This window comes from Capricornis sumatraensis, chromosome 21, assembly GCF_032405125.1.
Source record: "Capricornis sumatraensis isolate serow.1 chromosome 21, serow.2, whole genome shotgun sequence".
NCBI lineage: Eukaryota > Metazoa > Chordata > Mammalia > Artiodactyla > Bovidae > Capricornis > Capricornis sumatraensis.
The window spans coordinates 50,917,656-50,941,017 of NC_091089.1; the positions used below are offsets into that span (position 1 = coordinate 50,917,656).

General features: G+C 53.0%; 1 protein-coding gene across 2 annotated transcripts in view; it reads left to right on the plus strand.

Annotated features, from left to right (window-relative positions):
* CTIF (cap binding complex dependent translation initiation factor) overlaps positions 1-23,362 on the plus strand; it is a 290,261-nt gene that overhangs the window by 59,989 nt on the left and 206,910 nt on the right. For both annotated transcript variants that reach the window (XM_068993958.1, XM_068993957.1), the window contains exons 4-5: positions 17,288-17,361; positions 18,428-18,532. In XM_068993958.1, coding sequence (XP_068850059.1) covers positions 17,288-17,361; positions 18,428-18,532 — 179 coding nt within the window. The remainder of the gene's footprint in view (positions 1-17,287; positions 17,362-18,427; positions 18,533-23,362) is intronic.

Consider the following 23,362-nt stretch of genomic DNA (forward strand, 5'->3'; position numbering starts at 1 on the left):
GCCCAGGAAGCTGTGTGGTGATGGGTCTCAGACCACAAGCCAAAACGGGCCGAGAGGGATTAGTTTAGCACTGGGATTATTTTTTGCTGTTTTAATTAATGTAAAAAATTGAAAACAAACAAACCAACCCTTGCCTTCTCTGCATCCTTTCAGAGGCACGTGGTAGAAGTAAGCCAGGGTAGGCAGAGACCCATGAGATGGGAGGAAGGGGGCTCGGAGAGTCCGGAACAAAAAATGGGCTCCATGTAGCCCTGAAGAGGCCCGACAACTGCCTGCCATTGGGGATGGGCTGTGTTGGGGACTGTTTGGCATCCCAGCAGCATCTTTCCCAGAGAGCTCATCCATCACCTGGTCAGTTACTCAGGAGGTTGGAATACAGTTTCCACCTTCTTATTGTAATAGGGGAAGTGCCTGGAGAGGACTTAGAGGAAAGCACCTAGATTAAGAGTGTGTAGCCCAGTGTGTTTAGACGACATCTCTGATTGAGACTTAGCATTCGGAAAAGGAAGCTGAAGGTGTTTGAAAGGCTGTTGTGAAATCAAGTACAAATAGCTCTTCTCCATCAGCACAGAAGTGCCAAGGAAGGGAAATTGATATGCATGACAGCAGCAGGACCTCTAATTAGACCTTGAGAAGGACTTTCTGACCGAAGGACTGGTTGGCCCACAGCGTTGGCTGTTGAGCAAGGGACGGGATCTTTGCTGGGAACCTGATGAGCACACATCTTACCAGACAGGTTTGTGCGAAGCCCTGGGAAAGGCGGGGGTGTGTCAGAAATGTGTCCTGAGTCCTGGCTGAGAGCCCGTGACCCCTCACTCCCTGGAAAGAAGGAGAGAAGGCCACTCGCCTGTTCCAGCATGGTGCCCAACCACAGATTGGAGCATCGGGGTGAAAGGAGCCCTGTCCTAGGGGTCAGGAGAGCCAGGCGTTGACCCGGGTGTGGCACACGCTCCAGTGCCCCTTCCACACATGAGACGCTGGGCTGCACGGCCCTCTCTCAGCCTCTCTGGAAGCCTCTTTCACTGTTTACACCTGCTGTCTCCATGAAGTGGGACCAAATAGTGGCTCACATCAGCAGCATCTGGATTTTCCTGATTTCTCTACTCTTTCCTCCACCTCCCCTGGTAGCCCTGCCAGCCTGCAGGTTAGGTGCATCCTAGGCGTCCGCAGTGACTGTGACCCGGGAGGTGACAGTGGTAGGCACAGGTGAATGTCAAGTGTACCGCTTACCTCTGGCCCACGGGAAAGGGTAGAAGGGGCTTTCTGCCAGTCATCTTGCTGCCCTCCAGGAATTAGAGTATCTTGTTCAGAATCAGTCTAAAAACTGGTTAGTACAAACAGTATCTGAGTCAAAGTGCCTAGATTTTTAATCAGCTTCTATGGATAATTAAGAAATACCATGTGTAGGTTCATGGCACTGCTCTCTGCTCACTCAGCATGTCTTGATTACCTGCTGTGAGCTTGGCTCACACATGAGCTGGAGCCTTCCGGCTCACTGCCTGTTGTGGAGTAGAAGCTAAAGGCACAGACAATACGTCCCCCGCTCCTACCAAAGAGATGCCCTGATCACAGACACTGTAGTCATTCCGAGGAATGGTAATGGTCCTGTTGGTCTCCGAGGGTAGGGAGATGCCTACAGGGCGTGAGACTTGATCTGAGCCTTCAGGAATGGGTAGGATGTCGGACGAGATGAAAGGGAAGAGAGAAGAATCGGAAGAGGGAAGAAGCAGCGTCAGCAACACTGGCCGTAGCGCTGGGATGCTAGGGAGGCAGGAGAGAGCAAGCTGGAGTAGCTGGTTAGCACCAGATGTTACCAGAGCGGTGAGGGGTGAGGATGGTGAATGCAGAGGTGTCTTTGTGCCCCACTGAGATGCCGACCTGGTGTCAACCCACCCAGTGTATACCTCGTATATCATATTTTCTCTGGTGTTCATCAGGTAAAGTCTGTCCTCTTGTATCAGTCAGGAGAGCCCAGGAACTGCTGCAGTAACAAGCAGTCCTGAATCTCAGTAACTTTAAACCTCCCATTCAGGACCAGCTTGGTGGAGCAGTTGCCATTTTCACCAGTCTTCATGGCACAGGGAAAAAAAAGAGTCTTGCATTGGCAATTCAGCACTCCAACTGAGGTATAACATGCATCACTTCCACTCTTAACCCATTGCCCAGAACTAGTCATATGGCACCTCCCAACCATGAACACACTAAATAGTATAATGCTACTACGTGCTGGAAATGGGGAAACCAGAACTGTTTGGTGACTGGCTAGAAGGACTCTCACATGCCCCACTTCTAGAAGAAACTCACCAGGGGCTGTGGCTGACCTCCTCTTCCCTGATCTCCACCACATCGGATCCAGAGCTAGGCAGGTGTCCAGTGAACCCTCAGGGCGTGGGCTCTCAAGATGAGAAAAAGCTCAGAGGTCACCTTATCCGACCCCTGCAGTGCAGGGACCACTCCCCCACCTCCACTCCTACCTGGTGTGTCGATCCGACCCCTGCAGTGCAGGGACCCCCACCCCCCTGCACCTCCATCCCCCACCTGGTGTGTCCATTGAGCTGCTGGAGGTTTCCAGACATGGGGAGCTCACTGCTTCAAAAGGCGTCTCAGAGCATGTGAGGCAGCTCCACTGATAACAGTGTCTCTGATTCAGCCAAAACCACCTCCTTGTAACTCCAGCTGATGGTTTCAGTTTGACTCCCTTTGTCCGTGGCTATTCAGCCTCCATCCCCATAGCCCATCATGGCAAGGCTGCTTTCGGAGCTAAAGATCCTCGTTCCTGTCGTGGTTCGTGCATTGCTTTTCATCCACTGATCCAGTTAGCACCTCATGGTTGGGTGCCGGGCATCTTGCTGGGGACCGGGATGGCAGATGCGGTGGGTGTGTCTCTGTTCTCAGGGAGGGTCTAGTTGGGGGCGGGGACAGGCACTTACATCACAGGGCTAAGAAGTGTGGGGCAGGACACGGTGGCTCCCAGGTTCCGCCTTGGGTTGCTTTGCTGGGAGCGTCGTCAGTATGGACTGCATTCCCTCACACAGCGTGATCTGTGAGCCTCCGCTGCTCTCAGCATGGGAGCGTCTCTCTTCCAGAAGATGCCATCTGTCCCCAACCTCACGGTGACGTCTGGCTCCAGTTCATCTGGAGAAACCAGGGTATAACACTGACCCAACAATATTGATGACTGACTTTTATAGGGAGAACAGTCAGCAAACATTCACCAAGCGCCCACTGTAAACAGGATGAGCTGTGTGGCCTGGTCTCTGCCCTCAGAGTACTTAGTGTCAGGTAGAGAAAGAAGGCTTTCTCGAGTGGAAAGCAGCAATCCAAAGCCCAAGCGTTTGTAAATACAGAGAGGAAGGGAGCTGTTGTCTGCAGGGCATCTGGCATCTGTAGGGGGTTGGGCCATGCTGTCATGGTAACCGCATCCAACTGGAGCTAAGAGATGTGAGTCCCTGTCCCTGTACCTCTGACTTGCTGTTTCATCACTGGTGAGATACATCATCTCGCTATGGCCTCAGTTTCCCCTCTGAAAAAATGAGGAGATCACTAGACTTAACATCAAAATGTTTTGCGAAAAATATAGACCTAAATTTCCACTTCTGGGAAGATAGAATAGATGTTCTTTTCTATATTCCTTCTGCTAAGTACAACTAAAAGCCTGGCCATTCTAAGTAAAACAGACCAAAAATTCTGAAAGGTCGAGAGGAGGCAGACTGCTTGGGACCTTGGGACCCGAGAGATGCCGCAGGAGTGGCCTCCCTGGGCTTCCTTCTTGCCTCCTGTCTCTCAGACTTGAAGCTGAAGAAGCGAGTAATCAAGAAATGCCATGGACATGGATTTTTCTTTTTGAAGTCCTGACAAAAGACTACTTTCTCCAAGTTTAGGTCTAGGAAAAGGGTGACCAAGCAAGACAGAAAAGTTAATATCCCAGGAAAAACCGTGGTCCCGCCCTCACCCCCACCACCAGAGGCCCAGCGAGAGCCTGGATTTCCCCTTCCTCTGGGTTGTAATGAGACCCCCGAACCCACTCACCAGGGTGGTGTCCGTGAAGGTCAAGTAGGAAGCTGCAACTTTCATCCCTGCTGGCTGGTAAGAAGCCCCTCGCCTCCCCCCATGGCCCTGCAGAGAGGGGCTTGGACGCCCACCATCCCTCAGTGGGATAGAAATGCCTCTCCCGTCCCTGTTAAGATGTGTCAGAGGAGATTCTAATAAGGAGTTGGGACTTCCACTGTTGCCCAGTGGTCCTGAGGCCACCATAGCAGGGTCAGTAGGGGCCATGTCGAGCCCTGGGACTCCCACCTCCACTGAGCCGTAACGGGTGCCCCCTGGGCTTCTGCCCCCACTGGTGGTTGCAAGGCTGTGCCCCTCTTTTCCCTGCCCAAGTGGTACCACAGAAAGCCAGCTAAAACAGAAGATTTAAATGAGATTCAGAGTCTCATTACATAACACAGAAGTGTCCTGATTACAATAAAAATCATGTGTCATGCCAAGAATTGTGAAGATTTCAAAGTGAAAGAATGAAGATGATCAGTAAATATCAACACTGAGATGGGAAATTGGACTTCATCAAAATGGAAAACTCTCGCTCTGGGTAGAAACCCTTTTTAGAGCATGGAAGAGACAGATTGCAAAGGGGGAGAAGATTTTTGCAAAACATGTATCTGATAACGGACAAACATCTAGAATATATGAAGAACACTCAAAACTCAGCACTGAAAACGGTGCAATTAGAAAATGGTCAAAATATACAAAGAGATTTTTTTTTTCACCAAAGAGGATATATGACAAACTTAGACAGCATATTAAAAAGCAGAGACATCACTTTGCTGACAAAGGTCCATCTAGTCAAGGCTATGGTTTTTCCAGTGGTCATGTATAGTCATATGTATGGTTGTGAGAGTTGGACCATAAAGAAAGCTGAGCACCAAAGAATTGATGCTTTTGATCTGTGGTGTTGGAGAAGACTCTTGAGAGTCCCTTGGGCTGCAAGGAGATCCAACCCATCCATCCTAAAGGAAATCAATCCTGAATATTCATTGGAAGGACTGATGCTGAAGCTGAAGCTCCAATACTTTGACCACCTGATACTTTGACCAACTGACTCATTGGAAAAGACTCTGATGCTGGGAAAGATTGAAGGCAGGAGGAGAAGGGGACGACAGAGGATGAGATGGTTGGATGGCATCACCGACTCAATGTACATGAGTTTGAGCAAGCTCTGGGAGTTGCTGAAGGACAGGGAAGCCTGGCGTGCTGCAGCTCATGAGATCGCAAAGAGTCAGACATGACTGAACTGAACTGAAAAGATGTCAAATGAGCACACAGGAAGATGTTCACTGTAGCTCTTTATACACCTATCAGAATGGCTAAAATTTTAAAAAAAGTGACAATTCTGAATGTTGGTGAAGATACAGAGAAGTTGGATGACACACACATAGCTGGGGGGGGATGTTATGTGGTACAGCCATTCTAAAAAACAGTTTGGCAGTTTCTCATAAAACTAAACCTACAAGTACCGTATGATTCAGCAATTGCACTCCTGAGTGTTTATCCCAGAGAAATGAAAACTTATGCTCACACAAAAACCTGTACTCAGATGTCTATAACAGCTTTATTCATTAGAGCCCCAAACTGGAACCAATCCAGATGTCCTTCAACAGGTGAATAGTTAAATATGTTATGGCACTCAGCAATCAAAAGGAATCAGCTGTTGACACACGCAGCAACATGGATGAATCTCCAGGGAATTGTGTAGCATGAAAATAGGCCAACCCCCCAAAGTTACATATTTCACTAATATCCCAGTCTTAAAATGCCAAGTGGAAAAGGAAATGACAGCCCACCCCAGTTTTCTTGCCTGGAGAATCCAAGGGACAGAGGATCCTGGCGGGCTAACAGTCCATGGGGTCGCAAAGAGCTGGACACGACTTAGCGATTAAACAACAACAAAACAATACAATTATAAAAACAGGGAGCAGGTTAGCAGTTCCCCATGGTTACGGGAGGGCACAGGATGAAGTGAGTGTGGGTACAGAAGCGCAGCAGGAAAGACCCTCGTGCCAGTGGAAATGTTGAGCTTCCTGACAGTACCGCTGTCAGTACCCTGGATGTGATGCTGAGCTGCACTCTGCTACAAGCTTCCCCACTGGGGAAACTGGATAAAGGATACATGCATGTGTGTCGTGCTAGTCACTCAGCTGTGTCTGACTTTTTTTGACCCCATGGACTGTAGCCCGCCAGGCTCCTCTGTCCATGGGATTCTCCAGGCAAGAATACTGGAGAGGGTTGCCATGCCGTCCTCCAGGGGATCTTCCCGACCCAGGGCTCCTACATTGCACGCAGATTCTCCACCATCTGAGCCACTGGGGCCGTGAAATCTCTATTAAAATTTCTTACAACCGGATGTGAATCTGCTGCTGCTGCTGCTAAGTCGCTTCAGTCGTGTCCGACTCTGTGCGACCCCAGAGACGGCAGCCCACCAGGCTCCCCCGTCCCTGGGATTCTCCAGGCAAGAACACTGGAGTGGGGTGCCATTTCCTTCTCCAATGCAGGAAAGTGAAAAGTCAAAGTGAAGTCGCTCAGTCGTGTCCGACTCTTTGCGACCTTATGGACTGCAGCCTACCAGGCTCCTCCATCCATGGGATTCTCCAGGCAAGAGCACTGGATTAGGGTGCTGCTGCCTTCTCCAAGATGTGAATCTACTATTCTCTTTAAAAATTTAAAGTACAGAACCTTTTGTTTCATCACAATATTTCAAGGAAATCTCATGTAGAAAACCAAGAGGGCAGAACTGTTTGGTGAGGCAAGGGAGGGCACCCACATGCTCTCTCCCCAGCTCCATCCACGTCGTCACTCTGGGAGCATCTCTGCGGACCTCCCAGGTCAGCCCTGGGCCCTCAGGCCCTCTCCTCTCTGCCCTTCTGTGGTCCTGAGTCTGGTGCTGGAAGGAAAGGGAGGTATCTCTGGAGGCTGGGGAGTTCCAAGAAGGCCTCCTAGTGAGGAGCCTTGGAGGATGGGATCGTTTCTCTGCACACAGGTATGGGGAAAGCTGAGTGGGACCCTATTCCTTCAGCAGATGCTGGACAGGCAGCCAGCCAGAAGTGGCCTCTGCTGTAGCCCAGTCTAGGATAGGTACTAATAATATTACCATTTGAAATTTTTTATTTAGTTATTTATTGGCCATGCCTGTAGGATCTTAGTTCCCTGACCAGGGATCAAACCTGGGCCCCTTGTGGCAGAAGCATGGAGTCTTAACATTTGAAATGCCAGGGAAGTCCCAGTGTTGCCTTTGAATCCTGGTGGTGGTGGTCGTGGTTTAGTCACTAAGTTGTGTCTGACTCTCACTATCCCATGGACTGTAGCCTCTCAGACTTCTCTGTCCATGGGATTCTCCAGGCAAGAATATTGGAGTGGATTGCTGTTTCCTTCTCCAGGGGATCTTCCTGACCCAGGAATCAAATCCGGGTCTCCTGCATTGCAGGCAGATTCTTTACTGGACTGTGCTATGAAGGGAGCCTGGTTAATTAGCCAAGAGACTGGAGAAATGTACTTGGCCACAGACTTTAGTAACTGTCTCCCTCTCCTCCCTAGCCTTTGGGTCCTAATTCAAAGACAGGGTAGAGAGAGAAGGGACAGATTGGACAAACAGGCAGGAGAGTTCCAGAATGAAAGGAGTGGCCTTGTCTGCTCCTGAACGCATCTCTGGTGCCACTCAAGAGGCTTTTTCTTCTGGTCTCTGCTCTCTTGTTCTCCTGCCTCTGGCCTTTCTATTGTCTCACTCACTCAGTCAGTCATTAAGTTGTGTCCGATTCTTTGCAACCCCATGGACTGTAGCCCGCCAGGCTCCTCTGTCCATGGGATTCTCCAGGCGAGAATACTGGAGTGAGTTGCCGTTTCTTCCTCAAGAGTATCTTCCCAAGCCAGAGATTGAACCTGCATCTTCTGCGTTGGCAGGCAGATTCTTTACCACAGAGCCACCCAGGAGGGATTGAAACATTGGAGGTCCATCACTGTCTTTCACTCCATCATGTGGGGGTGCTGTCCTTGGTGCTGAACATGAACCACCCCATCCCCACCCCACCCAACACACACACATGCACATGCAAGTGTCAGGACAGGGCTGTTTCTCCTTGGGCCCTGCCCTCCCCCACCACCTCCATCAGCACTTGACTCCTACTAATTCTCTGCTCAAGCAAACCCAAGTCACCCTCAAAATCTGAGGGACCAAGAGGAGCCAGCCTGACGGAAACCCCTGTTTTAGCCCAGGAGATGCCACTGGGGTCCTTTGGTCTTCAAGTATTCTGTGTAATGTAAAACACTCTCCCAATGTCTCATGTTTCACTTCCTGCCCCTACCCTGACTTGGGAATCACTAATTTAGTCCAATGTTCATGGTACGGAAGAGGCAGCTCAGGTCCAAGGAGCTGGAGCAACCCTCCTGGGGCCCCAGGAAGCAGCTTGCAGACCTTGGGTCCTGCTTTCCCATCCATCCATGCAGGAAGTTTTCCCTGGAGTCCAGAGTCATTGGCATGCATTGTGTCATTTGATGCTTAAGTATGTGTTGTTTTTTTGGTTGTATTTTCCTTTTCTGTGACTCCCCATCTAGGTGGTAAGACCTGCGAGGCAGAGATGAGTGCCTCGGGCCTCCTGCAGCCACCTGGTGGCTATCGCTGTGTTAATCCACTATGTGGGTGATAGATTGGGGCTGGGGGCAGGGGACTTGGGAGAGCATCCTTGGAGAGGAAGGAGAGAAGTCTTGTCCACTGTTTAAAGGGACGGCCCACCCTGTCAGCTCCCCTGGGAGCCCCAAGCCTGTGGGGTTGCTTGCTCTTGGCTCCTGTGATGGATGGAATCTGTGGGAAAACATTTTGCACCGAGAGAGGGAAATGGACTGGGATTATGAGCCTTCTGAGGAGGGCATCTCTCGGGTACCCAGGTGGGGCCCTGTAGAGCTGATGACCAGCAGCTGGCCCCTGGGGCTGCAGGCCCCAGTCCTGGGCTGGCCAGCTCTGGTGCAGCTGACACAGCAGCAGACATCAGACTGACGTGCTCAGACATCCTCTAGTTGGAACTTCACTTGTGACTCCGCAGATAAAAGCGGGAGTCCTCCTGCTGCCCCCTGCCCTGTTCAGCCAGGTTCTGCCTTATTTCCAAACACTTGCAGCCTAGGATTGTCAACACACACACACATTCACATACCTGTGCACATGCATGTCGTGTGCAGAAGCAAAAATGACCCTGCAGTTGTATATTAATAAAAAAACAGCAGCGTAGAAGAGGGTCCTTTTTTCCCATTGCACCTGACTGGGCATGTTTTTCTACTGCACAGTGACTCACTCCCATCTTGTTCCGTTCACTCCTGCATGGAGCCCTCTGTCCCTACCCATCCCAGCTCTCACCCCCACATTCCCTCTTTCTCTCACTGCAAGCGATTTACTCCCTGCCCCAGTGCTGCCTTCCCAAGAGACAGGCTCGGAGAAGCCAGGTGTTCCTAGGGATGTGGACGTGTGCTTGCATTATGGGAAATTCTGCGGTGGGATCAGAAGTTATCTGACTCATGTAACGGCAGGGTGCAGTGGCTGAGAGTGTAAACGCTGGCCTCACACTCTCTGCATCCCCATCTGGGAAACGAGCTGTGATGTGAGAAGGTTCTCTGAGCCTCAGTTTCCTCATCAGTGAAATGGGCATAATGATGGCAGCAGTTGCTTCCTAGGGCTGCCACAGATGTCAAGGGTTCAGGTGGTGCCTGGTGTACCAGGAGTGCACCAGGGTTTGCGCTCATTCTCCGGAGCCTGTCATCCCCTGAGCTGGGGCAGCTGTGCACCCAGTGTGGCCCTTTGAGAGGCGGCTTCAGTCCCCCTGACGGTGAGCAGCCGTTTCCATTTCTTTTCCCACATGGTGTAAAGTGCTCATTAGCCCTTTGTGATGTGCTCTGCGAGCAGCATGGTTCACCCTGGCAAGGGGCCCCCTAATTGCCAGTTAAAGGGGCTGTTGTGAAGGCTCCAGCAGCATTTAAGTGCTAAAAAACGATCCACTGGAAAGCGTGATTGTTTCTGAGAAGGCTCCTCAGAACCTCGGCATTGCAACAACTCGGGGGCTGGACCGAGTGACCTCAGGGCCCGGGATGGGGTGGGACTCGCAGGGAAGCCTTGGTCACCAGGGCCAGCTGTGGAACTGCAACTTGGAGAATGTTCTTGAAGAAGCCAGTGAGGCTTTGTGGAGAGCTTTCAGTGCCTAACCACGGAGTCCTTGCAAAGAAAATACTAATGAATGATGCTGTGTCCCAAGACTCAGGAGGGGGTGCGGGTGAGCAGGCAGGAGGACACAACAGAAAAGTGAAGCCAGGGGTCCTGCCATGGAGGGGATGGCAGACTAGTTGGGGAAGAGAGTTTTACTGAGCGCTTAAGATGGCTATTTCCTAGTGGGGTTTCCTCTGGGGGGACCACAGTCCTGCAGGACTCTCTGTGGAGTAGAAAGGAAGAGTGGGGTGGATTTCTGGCCAGAGACATTTGATGAAAGCTGTGTAGTGTGCTGGGCTTCCCTGGTAGCTCAGCTGGTAAAGAATCTGCCTGCAGTGCAGGAGACCCCGGTTCAATCCCTGGGTCGGGAAGATCCCCTGGAGAAGGGAAAGGCTACCCACTCCAGTCAGTGTTCACCGGCTTCCCTGGTGGCTCAGATGGTAAAGAATCCACCTGCAATGTGGGAGCCCTGGGTTCTATCCCTGGGTTGGGATAATGCCCTGGAGGAGGGCATGGCAACCTACTCCAGTATTCTTGCCTGGAGAATCCCCATGGACAGAGGAGCCTGGCGGGCTACAGTCTATGCGGTTGCAGAGAGTCGGATGCAACTGAGCAACTAAGCAGCAAGCAGGCCAGGACTCAGGAAAGGGGAGCATCCAGGTGCTTGATGGTTTCAAGGGCTTAGCCTGGATCTGACTCCACATGGCAGGTGGCCCCAGGGTCGCCTGGGCACTGTCGACTCGGAGCTGACGGGCGCTGGGGTGGGCGTGGGAAACCACTAGGGTCCTTGCTGTCAGTTCAGTGGCAGCGGTCACCCCACCAGTGAGTCCTGGCCCCTCTGGGCACCAGCTGGGTCACCACCTCAGCTTCATCGAGGGACCAAGAGAGGAGTCTCTGCTGGTTGAGGCTCTTCCCTTCCTGCGCTGAGACTTGAAGGACACAGACTTTGCTTCCAAGAGCCAGGCCCTTTCTCCAGCCCCGGGTGGTAAAAGGTCTCATGCAGTGATTATATGCCTGTCACGTCCCATCGCCCAGAACTCTGAGATGCCCAGGTTCTTGTTACGTGCTGCAGTCATCGTGCCAAAGGGAGCAGCGACAAGTAAGTCATCCCCGTCACCGGGATTTGCGCTGTGGGCTTCTCCAGACACTGCCCTCTGCCCTGTTATGACGCTGGCCTTAGTGGGGGTCACCCTGCTATTGCATTCAGCAAGAGAGGCCACAGGCTTGCCCGCTGCCCTCGGCACATCCTGTTTAGCGGCCCCAAGAGTCCTGGTTCTTGCCCAGCGCTGTTGCCTCCTCCGGGGATGCTGTGCACACTTTGTTTCCGTGGGACCGTGGGACGCCAGGGCTCCAGGCCCCTGGTCTAAAAGGGGCTCGTCCTGCCATTTCTGTTCCTCAGCTCGGAGAATCAGTCATGCTGTGGGGGAGGGAATGGAGGCGAGAGGTAGACCCGAGTGAGGAGTGCAAGTGGAGGGGTGAGATGGAGGCTTCCGCTGGGTGTGGGATGCTGCTTGCTGAACCGGAGGTTGAGCTGATGGGAGGGTGATGGGGGGACAGTTGAGTAGCAGGGTGTTTGCTGGAGACTGCAGTGGTCTCGGAGTTTTCGGCATTTAAAATAGGGCTCGGGTTGTCTCCGTCAGCTCAGGAATAAGTTCTCTGGGTTGCTGTGAGGGTGGGTGGGAATTATGAGGACTCCATGGTGGCCCAGTTGGTAGTTAATCCACCTGCAGTGTGGGAGACCTGGGTTCCGTCCTTGCGTCAGGAAGATCCCCTGGAGAAGGGAATGCCTCCCCACTCCAATATTCCAGCCTGGAGAATTCCATGGACAGAGGAGCCTGGTGGGCTGCCGTCCATGAGGTCACAAACAGACACGACTGAGCAACTTTCACTCACTCACTCACACGCAGGAGGAAATGTGTGGAGAGAGTCTATAAACTATGAAGTGCTGAGAAAAAGAGAGGCTTCTTGCCTCCAACGGAGCCGGCGCTGCAGCGCGTCGTTGAAGGGGCGGGGCCTCGCTTTACAAGGAATCACCTGCTTAGGGGCTCAGGGCGCAGCTCCTGCAGCTGCCCCCCTGTCACTCTTCCCCACCAGCAGCCAGCGGGGCCTTGTTCTGGACCCCCAGAATCCAGAGGCTGGTAGGTCCTCTGCCGGGGACACTGCTTCAGAAGAGGCTGGGCCTGAGCTTGCGATGCCCAGGCACCTCGCTCAGTTGGTGCTCTCTGCACGGGGCAGGTGGTGGAGAGCCTCCCCTCTCTGCTAGGAGGGGTGCTGGTCTCATAGCCACCACCTCCAGCCTCCAGCCCAGGAGGGAGCTTTATGTGCATTTGGACTGTGGTGCTGGAGAAGACTCTTGAGAGTCCCCTGGACTGCAAGGAGATCCAACCAGTCCATCCTAAAGGAGATCAGTCCTGAATATTTATTGGAAGGACTGATGCTGAAGCGGAAGCTCCAATACTTTGAATACCTGATATGAAGAACTGACTCATTGGAAAAGACCCTGATGGTGGTAAAAGATTGAAGGCGGGAGGAGAAGGGGACCACAGAGGATGAGATGGCTGGATAGCATCACCAACTCGATGGACATGAGTTTGAGTAAGCTCCAGGAGTTGGTGATAGACAGGGAAGCCTGGTGTGCTGCAGTCCGTGGGATTGCCAAGAGTCGGATACGACTGAGCAACTGAACTGAACTGACTGGAGTGTTCATGAATTACCTTCAAGATGAATCACACTCCTCCCTGTGAGATGCTTGCAGTCCCGGGTGTAGCTGCGGCTTCCCCTCCCTTTTACGTGGTTGTTATCTCTCCATCCTATGTTCCTCCTTCTTTCAGGGCCTCAGATCTCAGGGCGGTTACTCCATCCTGACATCCTAATCTGTGAATCAGTTTTTCAGGCACAGAGACAGCAGGGCCTCTGCCTCTCAGGGTGGAGTCTCTCCCACCAGTTGGCAGGCATCGGAGGTGGACCTACTCTGTGCCCAGCTTGGCCACTGTGGGGGAACAAGAACAGAAGGCAGGTGCAGTCCAGGAGCTTAAAATGTAGTTGGGGTCATGGATGAACCGTGAGGACGTGACGTTCAGTGAAGTAAGCCAATCACAGAAACAGACAAATACTGTGATGTTATACTTGTGTAAGGTACTTAGAGTCATCAAAATCACAGACAGAAAATAGAGTGGCTGCCAGGGTCTGGGGGAGGGGAAAATGGGGAGTTATTGTTCAATGGGGATAGACTTCCAGTTTTTCAAGATGAGAGGAGTTATGGGCATGGGTGGTGCTGATGGTTGCACGATGTTATAAATGTATTTAGTACCACTGAACTGTACAGTTAAAGTGGTTAAGGTGGTAGATTTTACATTATGTGCATTGGGCCACAATAAAAATGTTTTGAAAAAAAATCTTACTTGGGGAGATCTAACATTCTCTGGGTGTAAGAGAGTGATGACAAAACAGTGGTCCGCTCCAAGTAAGCTGAATTTGTAAGGCTGTCCTGGAGGAAGGCGTGAGCTTCACTCTGGGTGTCGTCTTTGGAAGCAGGATTGGGTTTGTTTGATTTTTTTTTTTCTTTTTTTGTTGACCTTTGCTTTCGAAGTCATTTGGAAATGCTGCACTTACTGATAATTATCTTTGAGGCCTGGGAAGGGTGTCGTGAACAAGCCCGTTGACGTCTCAGGAGGATGGAGGCTGTCCTCATGTGGGGGTTGATTAATATTAATAGAAGGTGAGTCGCTCCAGCCACCTGCAATGTCAAAGCTGCATCTGAAGCGAGCAGGACACCAGGAGTTGGGGTGGGTAGGGTGATAAGGCAGTTTACAGAAGGACAGGAGGGACTGATCCTGAGCACAAGCGGCCACCCAACTAGAGGATGTGAATCAGGCCACAGTTGATTAGTGATGTCTGCCACTGGTGGGAGGGGGCTGATCTCAGCACAGGTGCCAGTGAGGAGCCACCCACAGCAGTCGGCCCTACATGCTCAAGTATCCCTTTATTCGAGTATGAGGACTCTGAAGTCCAAAATGGTGACATGGGTCCACTTGGGTCATTATGGCAAGAGGAGAACGCGTGTTTGAGGAAGACGATGAAAGTCTCTTGAAGGGTATGAATAACGGTGTTGGCAGGGTGGGGCGGGGACACAGTTCAACCCACAGCAATCACTGAGGAGCATTTGGGAGGCCCCTAGTAGGCCCTGACCAGGACCAAGAGGGGGTGATGTTGGGGACCGCTGACTCGCCTGCCCGGGGGCCCCTCGACACACTGCTGGGCTCCCTGTGCAAACCCAGGAGGCCTTCAGGTCACCCGGCACGCCTCACCGTGTCCTGCCAGGGCCCCTTTCCACCCCCTGGCCCCCTTTTCCAGGATGACTGCGCCCCTCCTCTTCCCTCTGCTCACCTGACCCCCCGAGTCCTTACTCAGGGGAGCCCCTCTCTGTTCCTCAGGAAAGTTGCCCATGCCTTGGCCCCACTGTGGCAGCTTGAGTCAGTGATTATTTGTAATGTGTGTGTCATCCCCTGCCGTTCTTCGCCAGCAAGGTCTGGGAAACACTTTTGTGTTTTCAGCACCTGCCCAGGCCTAGGCCCGTGGAAAGATCTTAAAGGAAGATTTCCTGGTGTATGAGCTTGCGGATCTGAGAAGTGACAAGTCCCGGGATAGATCATCATACAGATAAAGCTGGGGTTTCTACCAGGAATCCAACCAGAATGTCATAGCACCCAGAGAAGAAAGAGCATCCAGCTCAGTGGATTTTCACAAACTGGACACACTCAGGAAAGCAGCGCATAGATTCAGAACAGACGTCACCAACCCCCTAGGACCCCCGAGACCCTTTTCCAGTTACTGTCCAAACTCCATCTCCATACATTAATTTGCCTGTTCTTGAACTTTGTATAAATTGAGTCAGAGAGCGGGTGCTCTTGTGTCTAGACTCCTTTATTCCCCTCTGCACTTGTGGGCTTTATTTCTGTTGCCGCGTATTGTTTTAGCTTGTTCATTCTCACTGTGTGTCATATTCCAGAATGTGAACACAGCACAGCTAATTTGCCTGTTTCACCTGTTGCTAGGCATTCCAGTGGCCTCCAGCTGGTAGCTATTATGAATGAGGCAGTGCTGTATTCTATGCTGTAAATGTATCTGTGCACATTTCGGCTGTGTTTGTACCTGGGAGTGGAGTCCTGGGTTATAAGGCATGCACACGGTCAGCTTCAGTAGAGGTGGAAGTACTGTTTTTAAAGAGTGTGGTGATGGAAAAAAGCCTGTGGGGGTCATGATGTTACCGAGCCAAACTTGGGTCTGCTTGCCTATGTACACGAAAACCAATGTACCAATTCTGGGTTGTGGTGAAGCCAAGTGAAGTGAAAGTTGCTCAGTTGTGTCCAACTCTTTGCTACCCCATAGACTACATAGCTATGCAGCCTGTGGAATTCTCCAGGCTGGAATACTGGAGTGGGTAGCCTTTCCCTTCTCCAGGGGATCAAACCCAGGTCTCCTGCATTGCAGGTGGATTCTTTACCAGCTGAGTCACAAGGGAAGCCCACTCCAGTACTGGAGTAGGTAGCCTATCCCTTCCCCAGGGGTTCTTCCCGACCCAGGAATCGAACTGGGGTCTCCTTCATTGCAGGTGGATTCTTTACTAACTGAGGTATCAGGGAAGCAAAGTGATGAAGCAGAGTGTAGCGTTTATTACGGTTGCCAAGTAAGGTGTCCAGGAGAACTAGTGCTTAAAAGTCCCAACATCCCCACAGGCCTTCAGGGAAAGGATTTTAAAGACAGGGTGAGGGAGGGGGGTTGTGAGGTGTGCGATCAGCTCAAAGACATTCTTCTGATTGGTTGGTGGTGAGGTAATTGGGCATCAACATCACCAGCCTTCTGGTTCCAGCCCATCTGGAATCTCCGTGCTTGTGGTCAGCATGCAGTTAACATCTTCCACCTGGTGGGGGTTAAGTGTCTGCAGAGCAGCTCAAAGGACATGATTCAGAATATTATCTGTAGACCTTGAGGAAGAACTAAAGGTCCCAGCATTTTTTTTTAATGGCTAAGCTATTATTATTTTATCTTGCTTGTGCATTTTCTCATTTCTCTGTTAAATTTACTCTTTGGAACTTGGGAAAGGCCTAGGAGGCTAAAGTCTTTCTACAGACAAGAGGCAGGGGGAGGAACATAGGAGGGGGTTGGGTCTGTTCTGGGAAGGCCCCATAGGGTCCTGCTCGGTTTCAAAGAGGGATGGTGGCATCTGGAGTGAAGACGGGGAACTGGCAAACTTGTGGCAGAGACCATCAGCCAAGGGGCAGATCGCAGAAGCTGGGTCATGTCTGTGGGAAGAATCACATAGGGAACATCAGAGGATAAAGACCAGAGCGTTAGAAAAGTTCCTTTGCTGGAACTGTTGGTCCATGGGGGCTTCTTGGGCTTCTCTAGTGGCTCAGCAGTAAAGAGTCTGCTTATGATCGAGATGCCTTGGCCAAGAAGATCCTCTGAACAAGAAAATGGCAACCCACTCCAGTATTCTTGCTTGGAGAATCCCATGGACAGAGGAGCCTGGTGGGCTACAGTCCCTGGGGTCGCAAGAATCGGACAAGGCTGGAGCAACTAAACCACCACCTTGGGGGTTTCTTGATGCCGCCTGATTTCAGGGTGTGGGGCTTAATTCCAAAGGAAGTCAGCCTCCCAGCAGACCTTCCTGTGTGCCTGGTTCCACACAGTCCCTGCCTGGGGAGACGCCCCACCATCAGACTGGCAGTGCTGGAGGCAGCTCACCAGTGCAGAGGCTTTGAGGAGGGAGCCACGGGATGGCACGGCAGAGCCCTGGGGTGCCCTGCACCTGACCACACAGCTCTGCCAAACACTGTCGAAGTGAGGGCCCGTGCCTGGGGGAGGCCAGGGTACCCCTGACTCATACACGCTGCGTACACCCGCTGGGACCCTTCAGCGGCCCCCTCCAATGTCCAGGCTGCTCAAGGGGACAGGGCTCTGCCATCCTCTCTGGGATTGGGCCTTCTGCCCACTTGTTTCGTGTCCTGGCTGGGCAAATAACACCCCTCTTTCATCCTCCATGTCTTCCAGAATGGCAGCAAAGACACCTCTCTGGACATGCTGGGCACAGATATCTGGGCTGCCAACACCTTTGATTCCTTCAGGTGAGCTCCCCTTCCTCTTGTGTGTGTGGCTCCAGCTGGGACCCCGGCTTCCTCGTCCTTATTCCCTGAGGGACCCTTTGGGGGCCAAGTTCATGTTGAGAGTTCATTGCCCTGGAAGTGGAGGGGAGTGAAGTAGAGAGGATGAGGCTGGAGGAAAGAGGGGAGAGAGAGAAGGAAGGAGACAGCTGGGGTGGGGTCCAAGGGAAGGAGAGGAGGAGACAAGAAGAGAAGATGCAAAGAGAAGAGTGTGAAAGGGAGAGACAGATGCCCCCAGTCCGACCCCAGGGAGGGGGGGCGGTGCTGGGGAGGTGGAGGACAGAGGAGAGCGGTGCCCGGTGCGTGTTAGACAAGCTGGGGTGGAGCGGGGGCTGCCCCAGGGAGAGGCCCGGAGAAAAGGAAGCACTGTCAGTGCTTCCAGCTCTTGGAGGTTTCTGATGGGCCACGCTGCAAGGGCAGGCGTTGGCCAGACTCCCCGAGGACGTGGGCTCGGTGCCCCTGAAGGGTTTGCTGATGAGCATCTGTCATGGTGTCCGCCCCTTTTGGGAGTGACAGCTCAGGCCACAGATGACCCTTTAGCTCAGCTGTGCCCCCGGCCCCGGAGCTGGTCAACTCTGGGTGTGCTCCAGGCGCACCCTGGCTCCGGCTTGCTCAGCACGGAAGCGCCATCGGTCTCCCCCCGAGACCGGTACTCAGGGGACTTGGCCCCCTGCTTCCCCACTGACAGACTCAACCCCAGACTTTCCGGTGTTTTAGGGGGACCACTGAGAGCGGGGGTCAGGCCCACACTGTGTGTTTTATAGGCATCCGTTATCTCAGGGCAGGGTTAAAGAAGGGGAAGGCTTCGTAGGCAGGCCCCTGCCCCATGATCCGTGAGCACACGGCTGACGAGCCAGGCTCCGTTCCGAGTGAGGGGTCCCCGCCTGGCCCTGCCTGTGGCCGGTGGGCGCCTCCCCTTCCTGCCCACCTCTTTCTGAGCTGCTTCTCCTCCTGGCGCCTCCCCCAGGGTGTCCCCTGGGGCATCTCATCTCCATCACTAACGGGACTCGTCCCCTTTCTCGCCCTCTAGTGGTGCCACCTGGGACCTGCAGCCTGAAAAGCTGGACTTCACCCAGTTCCACAGGAAGCTTCGACACACGCCCAAGCAGCCCCTGCCACACATCGACCGGGAAGGGTAAGAGGCAGCCAGGGGCTTTCACAGAGCGGCCAGTGAGGCGGGGGACAGCTGTGTCCCTCCGGGAGCTGGGGGGCGGGGGGCCTTTCCCCGGCAGGCGATGCCCAGAGAGGCTCACTGGCTCAGACCTGCAGGTTCACTGGCCTCTCCCTGGAACCCCGCACCCTTCACTGCTCAGCCCCCATGAGCCATACTGCCTGCTCGCCTTCCTGACCTCTCAGTGACCCTGCTTGGCCGTGGTCCAGCACAGCGGCTGAGACCCGCTGATGGGAGCAGAGATCGATGGGTCCACCCCCAGGGTCTCAGGTTCAGGAGGTCTTGGGAGGAGGAGGTCTTGGGGGGTGGGGCCCCGGGGGTTTACATGTCTAACAAGTCCTCAGGAAATGCTGCTGCTGCTCGGGGCCCTGCTCTAAGAGCCTCTGCAGTCCCTGCTGCTTTTCCTCGGTGTCCCCTTTACTTAGTTCATGCATCACTGTCCACTTCCGCTTTGAGAGATGGTTTCAGGGACTTCCCGGGCAGTCCAGTGGTTAGCACGCTGTGCTTGCTCTGCAGGTGAAATGAGTTAGATTCCTGGTCCAGGACTTAAGATCCTGCAGGCTGTATGTTTTGGCCAAAAAAAAAAGATGGTGTCAGGGCCTGGGCTCACTCTGGATAGGAGAGTGACTCCGGACAGACATGGGGTGGGGGGTGGTGGTGTGTGAGACAGCTGGTTGCTTTTCTTCCTTACTTTTAAAATTATTTTTTTTGTTGTTCCATCACTCAGTCGTGTCCGACTCTTTGCAACCCCATGGACTGTAGCACACCAGGCTTCCCTCTCCTTCACCACCTCCCATGAGTTTGCTCAAACTCATGTCCATTGAGTCAGTGATGCTGACTTAAAATTCACATAACATAATATTAACCCTTTGAAGGTATTCAACTCAGTGGCATTTGGTACATTGATACTGCTGTGTAACCACCACCTCTCTCTAGTTCCCAAACTAGATGGTAATCCTATGTTTGAACTTTCTGAGGAACAGCTAAATTGTTTTCCACAGCAGCTGAATGTTTCACATTGCCAGCAGCAACACGCAGGGGATCCCACTTCTCCACGTCCTCACCAACACTTGCTGTTTTCCTTTTTTTTTTAAGTCTACTCATGGCTTTTTATTTTTTCCTTCCAGTCCTTACCCATCCACCCTTGTCTCCCTGTCACTTCAGATCTAAATATAACTGACATTGTGGGGTGCATTCCTGCATCTCACCTGTCCCGCCGCTAACTCTGCCCACCCCACCCACCCCGAGTGGTCACCGTCCTCTTGGCAGTGGTCTCCCTGCAGTGTCAGTGACAAAACCTGAGAGGGAGATGCTCGAATCCTTATTTCAGAGATGGAACACAACTCAGAGACGCACAGTAACCTGCCCAGGAACAGAACTGTGGTTTAAGTCCTTCTGATACCATCCAGTGTTCAGGCTCAAGGATACCAGAGTATCCTTGAATCGGCTTGATCCCCTTAACTTTTTATGTAAAATGACATCCATATTTTGGGGGGCAGAGGCCCAGACACTCGTATCAGACTTTCCCAGGGGACCCCGTCTTCTCGCCTGCCCTACCTCTGCTTGTGTGGTTTCTATACGAACTTTTGGGATGATTTTTGGGGATGGAGAGAGGACAGGCCCTTGAACACGGAGGCATCCTGTTAGGAGGAGATAGTGCCAAGCAGAGATCCAACCTCGGGGCTTCCTCAACCCTGCCTCACCCACGCCTGTCCATCTGCTCACCCGCTGACCGTCCCCTCCGTCCTCCCCCTCAGCAGCGCTGGGGGCATCTCCTCCTGAGCTGCTGGACTGCACAGGGCTGGGCCCTCCAGGCTTCTGAGTTTAGGAAAGCTGACCTTTCTTCAGCTTAAGTTGGCTTAAAGCTCAACATTCAGAAAACTAAGATCATGGCATCCGGTCCCATCACTTCACAGCAAATAGATGAGGAAACAGTGAAAACAGCAAGAGACTTTAGTTTTTTGGGCTCCAAAATCACTGCAGATGGTGACTACAGCCATGAAATCAAAAGACGCTTACTCCTTGAAAGGAAAGTTATGACCAACCTAGACAGCATTTTAAAAAGCAGAGACATTACTCTGCCAACAAAGGTCCGTCTAGTTAAGGCTATGGTTTTTCCAGTAGTCATGTATGGATGTGAGAGTTGGACTATAAAGAAAACTGAGTGCCGAAGAATTGATGCTTTTGAACTGTGGTGTTGGAGAAGACTCTTGAGAGTCCTTTGGACTACAAGGAGATCTAACCAGTCCATCTTAAAGGAGATCAGTCCTAGATGTTCATTGGAAGGACTGATGCTGAAGCTGAAACTCCAGTACTTTGGCCACCTGATGCAAAGAGCTGACTCATTGGGAAAGTCCCTGATGCTGGGAAAGATTGAGGGCAGGAGGAGAAGGGGACGACAGAGGGTGAGATGGTTGGATGGCATCACTGACTCAATGGACATGAGTTTGGGTAGGCTCCGTGAGCTGGTGATGGACAGGGAGGCCTGGCGTGCTGCAGCTCATGGGGTTACAAAGAGTTGGACATGACTGAGCGACTGAACTGAACTGAACTGACCTTTGCCCAGGTCAAGCTCAGGAGCTGGTTTTCTGCAGAAGTGATGCTCCTGCCTTCCCTGAAGTGTGGGCCAGTTGGAGCTGGCAGTGTGCCTTGGGAAAGGAAGGAGTAGTTTGCACCTCTGAAGCCTGGTCACAAAGCTGGCTGAGTCCCCAGATGGTGAGGAACACACACAGTATACCATACAGCCCCTTCCCAGAAGTATTTTTATCCACTCTGCTGTTCAAAGGAGACGTGAGCCCATTCATACTTGAGACTGTGTGTACACACTCAGAGTACACAGTGTAAACTAAGGGCCAGGTGCGAGTTAAATAAAGTAAATGCAGAGCGGGGCAGAGAAGCCAGTGGTGAAGTGGACTGATGCACAGTCTGGGGAAGGCTTCCGAGAGAGGTGGCGTTACCCTGGGACACGCCCGTCTCTCCTCTTTCCACTGGGAGCACATGGACGGTGAAACCGCTGGGGAAACTGAGCCCCAGAGGACAGAAGTGATGACACTGCCTCATGGACTGAGGCTGTCTAGTGGGGATCGAGTGGTGAAGCCAGGTTTTCTGAAGGTGTCTACACCAGTTCATGCAAATTAACATCCTAACAAACTACAGTTTCGCAGCAGTAACAAATGACTGTCCAGGGAGAGAAAGGTTCCCCTATTGCTGAGGGTCCTTGTCCCTTCTGGATCTGGAGGAACTGGCCACACCCACTCATCACCAGGCTTTACTCACTGGGAGGAGCTGCCCAGATTTGCTGACAGTCTCCCCACCCCTCACCAGACACATGGGGTGTGTGTGTGTGTGTGACAGCTTGTATGTGTGTGTGTGTGTGTGACACCTGGTGTGTGTGTGTGTGACACCTGGGGGGTGTGTATGTGTGTGACACCTGGGGTGTGTGTGTGTGACACCTTGTGTGTGTGTGTGACACCCGGTGTGTGTGTGTGTGACACCTGGTGTGTGTGTGTGTGACACCTGGGGGGTGTGTATGTGTGTGACACCTGGGGGGTGTGTGGGTGTGTGTGCAAGCACGCTCTATCATGTCCGACTCTTTGGCCCATGTACTGTAGCCCACCAGGCTCCTCTGTCCATGGGATTTCCCAGGCAAGAATACTGGAGTGAGTTGCCATTTCCTCCTCAAGGGGATCTTCCTGACCCAGGGAGCCAGCCTGCGTCTCTTGGGTCTTCTGCATTGCCAGGCGGATTCTTTACCACTGGCTCTCTGGCCAAATCCCATCTCTCTTGTGTGGCTGGGGAGTTTGGGTGCAGCGCCCTGTGGCCACCTTGTGGCTGAGCCAGGAGCCGTGTTCCCCCTTAGGGTCTGGCAGTACTGGGGATGCACTTGGCATACCCAGCCTCTGCAGCAGCCCTTGGAAGTAGGGTACCACCCGGTTGCCAAGGCTTCCCACAGCCCGCGTTTCCATGGAGGGACAGAAATCAGAGAAGGCTGTTGCCTTGGAAACCCTGTTGGCAGCAGTGAGTCAGCTGATCTGTAGCCACCTTAAGACCTCCTCCAACCTGCCTGGCCCTCCAGGGAGTTCTGAGCCCTAGACCTAGGGAGACAGCAGTCCTTCCTGCTGATTGGACCCTAGAGGCTGCTAAGGTGAGAATAAAGGGTCCAGGCAAGCTAGGCAAGTGTCTGACGGGGGCTGGAGTCAGAGGGGCGGTCCCTGTGCACGTGACCTGGGGGTGGGGGGTCAGCCATTCCCGCCGGCCAGAATCTCCGGTTCCCTCCTTCCGCGCTGCCAGGACTCACAGGGAACACAGGTGACTTCAAGCAGTCGGTTCCTTTGCGGGCCAGCCTGTTTCTACCAGGCAGATTTGTTAGCTGAAAGGCATGTCTCCAGACCTCTCTCCAGCTCTGCAGTCCTGCACCATCACCACTAGGGTGGGGCCGGAAGGGGCAAGAAAGTCCCCTTACACCCCTCTCCCACCCCAGCTGCACCGGCGGAACCCGCGCTGTGCTTCCAGAGCGGGCCCTGCAATTCCTCTTGCCCCTGGGCCCCACGCTTGCCCCCCACCCACCTCCCGCTAGAACCCCGGCCTTCTTGCTGACTGCGCCGTGTTTCGCTCCAGGCCTCTGCCTGGGACGTTCTCCCAGATGCTCTGCTGGGCCAGCTCCCCTCCCAGCTCCGCTCCCTCCGCCCCAGGCCGCTCTGGGTGCTGCTCCTCTGAGCTCCGCCGCTCTCACCCTGCTCTTGTTGCCCGCCTGTGACCCCGAGGGCCCAGCCCGAGACAGAGCCCCCAAGGACA